Source organism: Mixophyes fleayi, chromosome 6 (assembly GCF_038048845.1).
Source record: "Mixophyes fleayi isolate aMixFle1 chromosome 6, aMixFle1.hap1, whole genome shotgun sequence".
Taxonomy (NCBI): domain Eukaryota; kingdom Metazoa; phylum Chordata; class Amphibia; order Anura; family Limnodynastidae; genus Mixophyes; species Mixophyes fleayi.
Window position 1 is genome coordinate 54,037,971 of NC_134407.1, and position 14,300 is coordinate 54,052,270.

At 37.5% G+C, this 14,300-nt stretch overlaps 1 protein-coding gene across 4 annotated transcripts in view; it reads left to right on the forward strand.

The window, feature by feature from the left end:
* The window catches only part of P4HA1 (prolyl 4-hydroxylase subunit alpha 1), a 42,599-nt gene that overhangs the window by 11,752 nt on the left and 16,547 nt on the right, over positions 1–14,300 (forward strand). For all 4 annotated transcript variants that reach the window (XM_075216575.1, XM_075216574.1, XM_075216573.1 and 1 more), the window contains exons 2-8: positions 8,151–8,245; positions 8,627–8,723; positions 9,777–9,928; positions 10,737–10,874; positions 11,257–11,496; positions 12,985–13,172; positions 13,287–13,463. In XM_075216575.1, the coding sequence (XP_075072676.1) occupies positions 8,158–8,245; positions 8,627–8,723; positions 9,777–9,928; positions 10,737–10,874; positions 11,257–11,496; positions 12,985–13,172; positions 13,287–13,463 (1,080 nt within the window). In that variant the 5' untranslated portion in view covers positions 8,151–8,157. The remainder of the gene's footprint in view (positions 1–8,150; positions 8,246–8,626; positions 8,724–9,776; positions 9,929–10,736; positions 10,875–11,256; positions 11,497–12,984; positions 13,173–13,286; positions 13,464–14,300) is intronic.

Here is a 14,300-nt window from a genome sequence, read left to right on the forward strand (position 1 = left end):
TACCGGCCGTACCCTCCCTGATGGCGCTCCTGACTGTTTTTACTGTCTAACTTGTACTAGACAGATGAAAGCTGATTGGTTGCTGTGGGTCACAGTAAATGTACAGAACTTAACCCTTTTGCTTTTAAATTGGAAACACTATTGACAGTTTTTTTTTATTTTCTATCTTCAGTCACCATAGTGTTTGTTGAAGTGGCTAGATCTGTCCGTACAACCATCTATACATAGCAGCACATTTTACACTGCTGTTAGAAGTTGTTTAATAGAATACATTTTTATTTTTATTTTTTGATGTGGTGTCTTGGATGTGCTTATGTATTACTAGCATGTAGGCACCTAAATTATTGTCAATATTTACATTATTCTCCATCATATAGAATGTTGTGCTTGTAGCAATTAAACGTAACTCCGGAAATTCTAACACTGTTGACAAAGTAATATATTAATCTACCCTAGGAAAGACACAGGAAGCCAAGTCGCATTTTCTGCATAGTGTACAAATATTTAATAAAACAGTTTCAGCAACTCATTCAGTTTCCAGAGGGGTCTGGTTAATGGTTAGTTGTATATTTAGGAAATTCTGACTTTAAAAAGCTGCAAAGATATCAAATATTTATTAAGAAATTATCTTCTATACATCTGAATCGGGGTATATCTGGATTTTTATTTTTCATTTATTATTATTAATGTATACAATTTCCTTTTCCATTTTTTTGTTTTAATTAATGCTAAAAATGTGTTTACCCATAAGAATATTGTATCATGAGTGCTTTTTTTTTTGAATGTCTGTTAGCTAAATTAACTGTGTAACCAATAATCTGTAACCATTGTGGATTGTGCTTGTTTTATTTCTGTTTATTTTGTTCTTGGTGTGTTTTGTGTTTGTCTGCACATGGTAAATTGTCCCATGTGGTGATGGTACATCCTTGCTTTTAGACCATTTTCATTCTATAGTTCCTCCATACATATGTCTTGTAGTATACATGTTTCTAACTGGTACATGGCACTATGATTGTGGAGTAATTGTGTAGTTTGGTAACTGTGACAGGATGCACTGCCTTTGCCACCCTGTCCGTTGTTGCTGGGAACCGGATGGGCTTACTTTGCCACCGTTCACTAAAGTTATCCCAAATGCACCCTCTTTCCGCAGTAGGATGGGCTTACAAATGCTGCCACCACTGACCTCCTTACCGGCATCCAGAAACGGGTTCTTTCTGTGTAAATGACGCTGCGAGTGTACCCCTTTACTGGTATACCTGGGCTGGTACTCCTGACCTCTTCCTATGGATCAGGATTGTTGTGTATGGATCCCCCCTGGCATATCACACTGGCCAGAGCTGCTGGGTAGCGGGCAGAGTGGTGGTACTGGATGCTGGGTCCAAACCTCAGAAACAGCCAGGAACGGATTCGATTTTGGGTCTAATCTGTAGGTCACAGGATTTTGAGCATATAAGACATTTTCAAGCAGGTCTTTGAAGCAAGTGATGTCTATTTGCAGTCACACTGATTGAAGGTACCAGGGATCAGGTCAAATGGAACAGAAGAATAATTTTCAATACAAGTCAGTGCTTTTTATACAGATTTGGATACCGTTTCACAGGGTAAGCCAGCATCCTTGAGGTCTGAGCTATTTTTAGAATCAGATTGCAATTTGTTTACCCAAACATGGATTTACATGCATTGCAAAGCTAACAATATTTACACTTATCTGTGATATCCTAAAACTTGCAGTGATTTCCTGCATCTTGTACTGGACCCTCACACATCAGAATGTCTAACATAAGATTAACATGGGTCCTTTCTTCAGACAATTGCAGAAGACACATTCCCAAAGAAAGTCACAAAACCCCATGCAAGTCATTTCCCCACATCAGGATACTCAAAAGACTTCCTCCACAAAGGCTTATTGTATCAGATATATACCTCAGAAATCATGCATTTCCTCTAGCAAGGTTAAAACAAACAAATTTCTTCCCCTGCTCTCAGAAATAAAGATATCTCTTTTACCAACATACCCACAATATCAAAAATAAGTACATTTGCGATTTTATATAAATAAGCACCCTGCGCTATTTCCTTTAAATAAATTTACACCATAAGTTATTTATAAGTGATCCATTCACAGTAACTATGAGAGCATTTCTTAACGAATTAATTTTGGACAGTCAACAGCTGGATGGTGTACAGTATATAAAACCATTAAAGCTGACTATTTTGTTTAAAAGAGTTTAATGTTTATTTTTATTTTTTTTAAATTCTTCATGGAAACCTAGATAGATTAAACAGTCTCTTTACAACATGAGCAGTCTGACTGGACATTATTTTCTTTGGCAGTTTACTGTTTCATGTGTCATCTAGACAAGAGTGAAGCCATGTTTTGTTTTTTTTTCATTCGATTTGTATGATCTCGGTTAACATTTCCAGTAAGTGGAACATTGATATGCTACACTTTTGCAGCATCTTCCAAAAGTGGCAGGGTTTCTTGTTTGTTTTTGTGTGGTGTGTTGTGTGGTTTTTTTTTTGTTTGTTTTTTTAAATAAAGCTAAGCTGCATTCCCACCTTAAGTGGTGAACGTTTTTGTTCACCAATGTAAAATGGCTGCAGAACGGGGTGGAGAGTGGGAGGATAAGTGAGAGAGAGCACAGATTTTTTATTTTTTAATTTTGAAGACTATATTAAAACCATTTTAAATTGTTCTGATGGGAAATCTATTGTTTAGGACTACTGTTTTGAATTTGTTAACATAATAAAGCTGCAATTTCAAAAATGGCTAACCCCTGAAAGTCAGGGCTGTGTAACGCTGCAAATGTGGATGGGGCATTGTGGACCAATATGAAGACACAAATACAGAGCTTGTGGCTTCTTATCTGTCCTCCAGTCTACAACATCCCTGCAGGCCTTTTAGAATGGTGAACGATAATTCCAATGGCTAACCTGGAGTGCAGCTTTAAACTTTTTTTTGTTTTGTTTTGTTTTGCTGAATATTTATAGTAGAATAAATACCCACACTCCTGTATGTCTTGACTATGGAGCCCCTCTACCCAGCACCCTTCTAGTTACCAGCATTCCAGAGCTGCTGCAGATCACAACTCAATCTGTCCTGTGCTAGTGACAGGCTCATCCTGCGCGGTCAGCGGCAGCACCTGCCTTTACATAAACTATATATGGAGTGTGGCCAATGTACCAGCTGCAGGTATCTAAGCTGGTAAATGGTGAGGGCATGACTTGGCCTCTTTTACAAAGCACCAAACAGCCAAGGTGCAGTGCAAAATCTTATTTGTGTGCCTTAATTTGCGCAAGTGTGCCTACGTTTCCTTTACAGGGCATTGGTTTGCAGAGCAGGTGGCAGCATTTGCAGAAGTTAGGAGTAGGGAAGAGACGAGGACAAGTAGAACAGAGTAGGTGCATCTATATGCCTAGTTTTGTGGAGCAGTAGATAAATATGATTTCAATGAGACAAAGTGTGGAGAGGGGCGTTCCTTGCAGTGCTGAGGGGCCTGCAGCATTCTTACTCTGCTGAAAGACTTTTATATTTGCACCACCTCTTGACTGGCAGATATTGGGTCTTATCCTGTACTATTAATATGATGCATTTTGCTCCTTCCAGTTGCGCTATAGCAGAGAACACATTTCTAGGCACACTTTGCCTAATGTTAAAAAAGCAAACTAAAAAAAAATCTTCATACACCCAAGACTTTTGATGTGACATTTACACTTTTACATGCGTCTCTTTAGATTTGTCCATCTCTCCGCAAATCCAGACACTCTTCTACTAGTTTGGTCCAGTGTATATCAAGCGGCACTCTTTGGAGATGCCTCTGACAACGAAAAGTATATCCACCAAAATCTAAGGCCTTTAATATACACAACTACTTGTGGTGTTAATGCAGTGTTAGGGTTTGTCAGACTAAATATTCATGTAGTAAAATGCAGTTTTTTTAAAAGTAATGTGTACAAAATGTAATGTCTTCTGTTTAGTAGCAAGACCTTGTGATTCCTAAATATTTGGAAGCCCTGACATTTCTATGGCTTTTAAGTAGAAATACTCAGTGCAAATGAAAGTCTTGGTGAGTGTCCAACTTTATAAGCAGTGAATTGTGGCAGTATGTTTTATGCCAAAATGTGTGTTCCTGTGAGCTCTCCAGAAAAAGTTGGCTTCTTCTAACCAACTGATTTTATTGTTTTGTAATGTGAGGTCAGGTTTGCACTATATTTACACTCGCCCCCAAAAGTGTTTAAAGGATTTTTCTTCTTTGAAGACTTTAATTGCATACAGCTATATTCAAAAAGTGATTGGTATTTCCACGTATTGCAATATATCATAGACCAACCAATGTTTGTCATCCCCGATTTGGTTAATGAAGTTTCAGAAGTTTTAATTAAAAGAAATTCTGGACTTCCCCTCTCACTATACTGAACATTTCTTAAAGCATTAGCATTACTGGTTGGGCACAAAAATTACTTGGTGGTTCACTAGTTAAACTTTAAAAATGGTGATCTATTAGTACTTATCCTTGCCAACTAATGCGGTTGGGTGAAAAGTTAGTGTCTTATGCATCTGGCAGCTTGTTAATGTCACAGGGATACAATGGCTTAGCTGACTTCCTACTCTGTGTGAACTTGGATTTCATGCCCAGCCTCCCCTGAACTTCGTTTGGGTAATGCAGCTCAGAGGGGGTGGGACGCCAAATCCCTTTTTCAAGCAGAGCTCATCTTAGACGTGGGAGCATCAGTAGAAAGTGAATTATGGGGGTCAGTGGGGGCGTACTAATAATATTTAATTAGAAGTACCTAGTTATTTAAGTGTAGGTGCAGAATGTATCTAACTGTTAGGGGTATCTAACTGCTACAAGAAGAACTTGTCATTGTGCCTCATATTATGCTGACTTTCGCTGGGATGCAAATACATGATTATTTTTGGGATGTTTAAATGCATGAGAAATTACTTTTAATGCCAAATATTATATGATGTTGATACATCAGAAATGTAGATACTTGGTCACACTGACAAATACATGGATAAGGGTGATTTTGCTGAAATAACAGACAACCTGAAAACCAATACAGCCCGGTTCAAACACAGCCTTGGTTTGAGACGAAGGGGGACCTCTGAAACGTCGCCTTGTAAAGACACTGTAATCTGTGAAGGTTTATTTTCCACCTCTGAGTGAGTTTGTCATATGCATCATATTCGAAGTATTATAGATGGATAGATAGAGCAACTTTGTGAACATATAACTAGTTAAAATATTTTAATTGCATTCCATTTTTATATTGCAACAAAACAAATGCCAGCAAGGAAAGGGGGGGGGGGGGGGGTCATTTCTCTTGGCATCTAGAAGTTGCAGGTACAGTAGAATCCTGACTATGCCAGCTTGGCATCTGTTAGAAATATAATAGGCTTGTGGGGGTGGATGGCTTTCATTTTCTGCAGTGGAAATGAAACTGCTGTTGCCACAGACTCCCATTGGCATTAAGTAAATATAATTAAAGTAAAGTAAACATAAGAGAGAAGCTTCAATAGATTCCGGCTTCTGACATACTGCATCAGATCCTGTATGGGAAGGCGCTCTCATTTTCACATCTATACTGCTATCAGCCCATGCTAGTTTCTGTTTTTATCAATCTTGACTCTGCAGGAGAAATGACAGTAAAGTGTTATGTGGCAGATATTGTACAGCATTTATCATCCAGTATGCTGTCAGTTGTGCTGTATGCATGCACATTGCATACAAGTAGTGTACAAACTGAAAGAGAGACTACAGTGGACCTGCCCATGATGGCTAACTCCATCAGATAGTAAGAAATAGCGGTTACTAAAAGCATTGGTGGCGTTTAGGATGGGAAGGAGGATGAAGGATAGAATTTTCTGAAAGGCATGTTTTGTGCACACATTTGTAGTTGTTGAGTGCCACCTCTGGGTTTAAAATGCAGATTGCTGATTTGCTTTGAGTTACTATTGACCAACAATATGCTGCCTTCTACAGCACTGAATGCCCACTCCTGTTCTTTGCTGTGAGAAAGCATCAATCAACACTTTAAAGATTGAGAAACTGGAGGAGAGTGTAATTTAGTTGTTCAAAGCTCAGGACAAAAGATGCAGCTCTAGAGAAGGGTTGAAGACACACATGCGATGTGTCCAGTCCAGAGACAAAAGCTAGATTACTCGTAATATATGGGATAAGAGCAGAGGTTGCAGAATTGTGGCTGTTTTAATATTTAAATTATCATGCATGGTACAAAGAACAAGCACTGACAGAGGATGTGCAGTTGTGGTGATGAGCTTGGTAGCTGAATAATGGATTGAAGTGTTAGACGTTTGGGGAGACTGCAGAAATGTGCAGTAAAGAAAGCTTTTATAAGAGTGAAACAGGATATGGGTGATATCAGGTGTTAGAAGAATGTGTTTTGGAGATGAAACTTAGAGCAGAATGGCCAGTGATTGGATGTGTGGGATGGAAGTGTTCCTAAAAGAAATGTACTTAACCAGGTCTACTGCTGTATCTTGAATGCAGTGGGGTCCTGATTCATTAAGACACGTAAACACTGATACATGCCGTATTTTATGTAAAATAACACTCCACGTGCCCAGAAACTAACCATACGCCAGTGAACACTGCATCGTCCAGTTAATCTTTGAGGGAAAAGGCTACAGCCTATGATATTTCCTGAGCAGAAAGTGGAGGGTACTGAGCGTATGCATGTAGTCACTGTGCAGTAAGGATGTGCTAAGGACGGGCGCAAGCGACAGAGCTCAATTCAAGCTCTGGGCCTCTCTAAGGTATGTGATTATCAGTCGGATCACTTACACCAGACTTGTAGCTGGTGGAAGTGCTGAGTGATAGTGAATGAGGGTCGCGTGTGTTTGCAATCAGAAGTAACTGTAAAATATTACTTTTACGTTTTTATGGAGGAAAAAAAAAAGAAACAGAAATAATAAAGAAAATAATTTGTTTTGTAATTTAAAATCCATATGTGTATGGTTGTATCCTGCAGTGTCTTGTCTTATAGTGCAGAGTGTACCTAGACCATACATTAACAGATCCGCTCCTTGTTGAATATGGCCAATGCATATACACATTTAGTAATGAATCAGGCCCTGTGTGTCTTCAATAACATTCGCTTACATTTATTTTTTTCTATCTTTTTAAATGTACATTTGAAAGGATTTAAGAGTACATGTTAAATGCTTTAAAAGCAGCCATCATATGTACAGGCTCTAACATAGTTAAAGTTTAGATTTGCCTGCAATTTTTAATTAAAGAAACCTTTAAATATTTTACCATATTTCAAGCAAAAAATCAAACTTATGCAGGGGTGATGCTATGTTTTCTCATTAGTTTGGAATGACTAAATTAAAGAACAGATGCTCTTGGCATATCCTTAAGTTATGTGTGTGCTAACTTTTACAATGTACTTGGACTCCAGCCGTGTGCTAGTTATATAATATTGTATTGTAGAGAAAGGAGGTACATTATTTCACTCTTTTTTTGGCATTCATGTTAAAATAGGTTATATAACACATGATAAACTATGTAACAGTTTGTATACTGTAATTCAAACTATTATGACCCCACAGTGTATTTATTAGGATGCTCACGAAAATGGGAGGTTTTGTAAACCTCATTTCCTAAAACCGATACCTGTGGCTTAATAGAAGGGACAGTGGCAACTGTTACCGTTAACATAGTTTAATTGGCCGTAGTGATTTGTGGTATTGAAATGTGTAAGTGCAATGATACTCACCATAGCTATATATTGTGAATGTAAAATGTTGAATAATCTCCAGTATTGTGTAAAAAAGAAAAATAATGCTGTGTCTCACAGCTGGTGGAGGTTCTCAAATATCACTGCTCAGTTATGAGGGTATATTTACTTAATTGTGGGTTTGAAAAAGTGGAGATGTTGCCTATAGCAACCAATCAGATTCTAGTTATCATTTATTTAGTACATTCTACAGAATGACAGCTAGAATCTTATTGGTTGCTATAGGCAACATCTCCACTTTTTCAAACCCGTAGTTTAGTAAATATATCCCATGGAGTGGATGGAGCCCATCTGTTAAGACGGGACTCGGAAATGTGTTGTGTGTTTTTGTTGTTGGTGGGGATTTTTTCCGCTTTTAATTGTGATTCTTACCGTCTCTGTAGGTTTACAATGAAGGCCATGAAGATCCTCTACATCTTGCCCGTCTTGGTTCTGTTTTCCTTATGTCAAGCACATACAGACTTTTTCACTTCCATCGGTAAACCTCCTTTCTCTAAATACTGTTTTTTTTAAGAAGAAAAAAGCGTGCGACTCCTAAATTACACACAAGAATACATCCAGGATGCAAGTAAAATGATCATGAAAAATATGTAAAGGCTTAATAAAAAATTGTATCATGGACCTGTGATCACACTCTAAATTGCTTGATAAGGACAGATGAAACTTGGGCACCCAATTTGCATGTTTCATATATATAAAAAGCTAGTTATTACATAATGACAGCCTGGCTACAAAAGGCTCGAATTTTAAAGCATTAAAGCTTTAAGCTACTATGGTGCTGCTAAATGTCCTCTTTACACATAGAAGCTAGCAAGAATTTATGGTGTAAATCTGATTTATATTTTATTTGCATTCGCAGGTCATATGACAGACTTGCTCCACACTGAGAAGGACCTGGTAATATCTCTAAAAGAGTACATAAAAGCAGAAGAAATTAAATTGGAACAGATTAAAAAGTGAGTTTATGCTTTTGCCGTACATACTGGTCCCTGTGTGACAAGGCATTTTGTGATCACTATATATTACATCATCCATAAAATGTCTTGATAATACCTGCTTACTGCATTAGGATAAATTTGGACATAAACGTATGTATGGTGGCTATGTGGTTAGCAATTCTGCCTCACAGCACTGGGGTCATGAGTTCAATTCTCGACCATGGCCTTATCTGTGTGGAGTTTGTATGTTCTCCCTGTGTTTGCGTGGGTTTCCTCCAGGTGCTCCGGTTTCCTCCCACACTCCAAATACATACTGGTAGCTTAATTGGCTGCTAACAAATGGACCCTAATCGTCTGTGTGTGTGTCTGTGTGTCTGTGTGTATGTTAGGGAATTTAGACTGTAAGCCCCAATAGGGCAGGGACTGATGTGAGTGAGTTCTCTGTACAGCGCTGCGGAATTAGTGGTGCTATATAAATAAATGGTGATAATAATAATATATGCAACACATTATAGTACTATAAAGATATTATTTATTTTTAAGTGTTCTAAATATCTTGAAAAGGAAGTTAAAAATTTTGGTGGTCTAGGAGGCAAATTCATACGAAGACCCTATATGCATTCCAAACACCCACAATTTGCAAAATCCACCCACTGGTTATTATTTATTTATAAAGCACCAAAAGTTTGAACAGAGTTCACAATTTATTTCTTGTCTGGGGTTTTCTTCCATTTATAAAAAAAAACCCAAAACCCAGCTGGAATGACAATAATTTGCTCCGTGAGGTGCCGCAATGCTAATGACCTTACTAAGCAAAACAGAGCAACTTCGCTCTGATTGGACAGAGCATGGGAATAGTTGCTCTGTATTGGCTGGTAATGGGGACTAACCACAATGCGCCAATGGAGTTTGTGTGTGTGTGTGTAGCCAATCTGGACAGATTCAGTTATTCCATGTAGTTTTGGGTTCTAGTTTGTAAATGAAAGAGAAATGGTATTTTGATCCCTCCTGCTGCTTGTACTGTCTTTGTGAGCTGCTGAGTCTATCTCTAAAATGAATTTTTGTTTTCAGATGGGCAGAGAAATTTGATGCAGTGTCAGAAACTGCTATACAGGACCCCGAGGAGTTCCTGGGTCACCCAGTCAATGCTTTCAAACTAATGAAGAGACTCAACACAGAGTGGCTAGAAGTGGAGAATCTGGTGCTCAAGGATGTGTCAGATGGTAATGACCTAATTAGTTAATTGCAAATGCCGTGCAGCAAGGCAAAATATTCACATACACTTTTGGTATTTTTAAAATGTAATTTTCTTGCATCATGGAATGAAAATTGCTTCATTTGGGAATTCTTACCACAGATCAGTGCAAAATACTCTGTCAAGTTTTACAAACAAAAAAAAAAAAAAAGACGCTTTTCCTAAGAAATAAGGAGAGCATTGATTACATAAATACTTACCTTCGTGTTTTATTACTTCGTAGAAGCAACCTTGGCTGCACTTACATCTAGCAGAGATGTTCACCAGCAGTGAAAAACAATTTTCAGATCATTCCACAGATTCTAAGAGGGCTTAAGGTCTGGGCTTTGGCTAACTCGGGCCTTTATTTTTTGTAGGCAGCAGCAAGTTTTCAAGATTTGTCTGTCACACTCCATCCATTTTTACAGGTTTTACAGTCTCTGAAGCAGCGAACATTTTATGTGAGCTTTCTTCAACCGTACGGTGATTTAGTTTTTTCCTAGGCAATAATCGATTTACATAAGTATTCACCCCTTTTACTGTGTTTTAATTTGTATTTATCTTTTTTTTTTTTACAAAGTATTTTGCGTTGATCCGTGTAATACTTCCTGTATAAACCAATTTGGCTTCCATGATGTCAGAAAATGTGAAAAAATGCTGAAGGGGTGAATAGTTGTTACACGTATGGTGTATGTATAGAATATACACACATATTGCACCAATTGGTCTTTGTCTGCCATAACTATTCTGTGTTTTATTAACAAACTATTTGGGTTTATTGTATTCTATGTTTTAAGGATTCATTTCCAACCTAACTATCCAACGTCAGTATTTCCCCAATGATGATGACCAGAAGGGGGCAGGCAAGGCTTTACTTCGTCTACAAGACACGTATAACTTGGCTACAGACACCATCTCCATGGGTAACCTGCCAGGTAATGCAGTGTATGTATGTATGTATCTATCTATCTGGGACATTTAGGTGCCATAGTTAAGTAATTATATTTTTAATTTATGAACATTGTATGTGAGGGTGGGGGGTAGTAGCTACTATTATGTAATTGGACACTCAAACATTAGAACTTGCAACATAGAAGTATTTAATTTAAATCAAAAGGCATTTTTTCTAGCTTGATGTTTAAATTCTTTTTATTTCACTACTCTGCAAATCTACTGGTTTCATTTTAAGTACTAAAATGCCTTCTAAATCTGTATCCTCATTTACATTCTATGTTGCTGGCATTAGGAGGGTTACAGAGTAGGCATCTTAAATGTTAACCGTTGTTTGTAAGAGTTCCTAACTCTGACTACTCATAGGTGTAACGCACAAAGCCACACTGACTGCCGGAGACTGCTTTGACTTGGGAAAGGTTGCCTACACCGAAGCTGACTACTACCACACGGAGCTTTGGATGGAGCAAGCTCTGAATCAGCTGGAGGCTGGAGAAGAATCCTCCGTGGACAAGGTCTTGGTTCTAGATTACCTCAGCTATTCAGTGTACCAACAAGGAGACTTGGACAAAGCTTTAATGCTAACCAAAAAGTTACTAGAGCTAGGTAAGTTATTTGTTGGTGCGCATTACAGTCTAATAAAGGTTTTTCTAATCTGAAACAAAAACGTAATGGCAATTAATCCGTTAGGTCGGTTTCACATTTTCTGGGGGGGGGTTTGTATGTTGGCACTAGGGTGAATGTGTCACAGCATTTTGGGTGCGACGAGTGAAAAGTCGAAAATGTAATCGGAATTCTATGTGAAATCTACTTTGTGTTACGACTGAAAGTGGTTGGAAATCGCATTGATGCAGTACAGTTTCAAAGGGGCAGTATATATATATATATATATATATTATTGAGATCAGAGGAGCTGAACTGGAATTGACAGTTTACTAATGAATCAATCTCTATAGAAGGTATCCTTGCTCACCATTTAGGAATAGTTATGAAACACTTTCCATTGATAGTAAATGGATGTAATGCAGCATTGTGTGACTTGTACATCATAATTTGAACTAAATGTTCAGTTCTTTTTGCTCCATTCTATTTGATTATCTGTTTAGGAAAGTGTTAGATTGTAATCTAAGTATATAAAATATTCTTATGACGATTTAAAGGCTGACAAATTATTGTTTCTGACCTAAAAATATTTACCTTCCGTCATATTCAAATTCAGAATTTGTATATATCTTATTATGTCACACCGCTATATTGTTGATTTATTTATTTATATATATATATATATATATATATATATATATATATATATATATTATACAGTCACAAATACAGCACAGCGTGACTTTGAAAGAAATGTCTCATCAGCTTTAAGTCTCTACCTAGTCTCGCAGCAAGCACTTGTACAGCATAGTGGTTAGAATTAGTGGCATGGGTTGATTCCAACCAGGGCCACCAATCTGGATTTTGTAGGTTCTCCCGGTTTTTGGATAGGTTTCCTTCCACTGTCCAAAAACCTGCTGATGGGTAAATTGGCTACTGTAAGCTCCAATGGGGCAGGGACTGATGTGAATGATTAACTGTTCTCTGTACAGCGCTGCATAATATAAACAAGCAAGAATAAATAAATGTACTGGTCTGCTCAGAAAGATTGTTCTTTTACACCTTAAAATGATGGGCTTGGTAAAGTTTCAAAATGGCTTTTTATCCTATTCTATATTTCAGTTTATATAAATTAGGTACCCGTCGTTCCTGGTTCTGTGTAATTAAATGTTTGGACAGTTGAAGGTCACTTTCAAACCCTTTTACAACTAGTCTACAGGATATCTATATGGCTTAGAACACTGCATTTAAGGGCACTTATAATTTGAAACAAACTTCTTTGGAAAGTGATTTAAGCTATGTAATACATTATGTTTTATCATTGTATTTACCAATTGAAGCATAACCTGATTGTAGTAAAGATCTTTTGCAAGTTCTAACAAATTCAGTCCTCTCTGACTAACATGTTGACAGTTTATGTAAAGTATTGTTAACCCCTCAGTGTATTAAGTTTTTTACATTTACCTATTCTTACTCCAATTTAACTTGTAGATCCTGAACATCAAAGAGGAAATGGCAATCTAAGGTACTTTGAATATATCATGGCAAAACAAGCAAACCAGTCCGCCACGTCCGATTCTGAAGGCGTAGAGGTTACAGAAAGGAAAGGTCGGCCCAAAGATTACCTGCCTGAGAGGCAGAAGTATGAGATGTTGTGCCGTGGAGAAGGTATTAAAATGGTAAGAAAACAAATAAAGTGTCAGAAAAGGATGGTTGGCTTATAGCACTGGCCTTACACTGTATAAGCCTTACCCTTTCCTTTATCTAATCTTCTTTCATCTTCTTTGTCTCAGACTGCTCGTAGACAAAAGAGACTTTTCTGCCGTTACTATGATGGGAATAGGAATCCTATATTCGTCTTGTCTCCTACAAAGCAAGAGGATGAATGGGATAAACCTCGCATTGTTAGATTCCATGATATCATTTCTGATGAGGAGATTGCAAAAGTCAAAGAGCTAGCAAAGCCCAGGGTGAGTAATGGTTGCTTTCATGTGTAGCTTATGTTCAGATTGTGAGGAGTTTTGCTTCCCCTTGACCATAGATAACTGCTATGATCTTCAGTGTCCGGTTGTCTCCTGACCGCACAGTCACACAGGAGTGTATGGCCAAATTGGACAATGATCCTGATGTTTGCTTTGAGCAACGGGATCGCTCACCTAGCTTTAATGACACATTTATAGTTCTAGTGAATGGAAGCAATTAAACACATATGGTATAATCATATTGCAGATGAATACAGCGTAGATCTAACACAACTGAAAATAGCTTCCTCTAGTTATATCACTCCTGTCAGATTTCTTATATATTTTAAGCATGCTTAATATTTAAAAGAAAAAAATTTGTGAGTTGCTGTTAGAATGTATGAAATCTTATGTAAGGCTTCAGATATGTGTAGTCTTATAATTTTATAAAATGTTTTTAACATTTTCTAATGTTGTCTGTTTTTTTATTTGAAGGAAAACTTTGGTTAAAAAAAAATAATAAACGTTTTCTATCCCCCAGTTTATCAATTTGCAAATTATGGTTGTTTACTTTTGCCTGCCTGATGGATTACATAAAAGGCTAACAAATTTTATGTTAATTTGATTGTATTCTGACGTTGAAATTCCAGATGACCTTTCTAAAATTTAATATGTTGGTTGCGATGGAGTTGCATTGACCAAAAAGGTAACTCAAGCTGTTTCTTGCACTTTTTGGTTGGACAGTGGCCCCACGCACAGATCATGATTAGGGTCATTGTGTAACCCTTTTTCCTATCTGTTTCTGGTCTGGTCCACATACAGGAAATCAGCTGGTCATATTTGGTT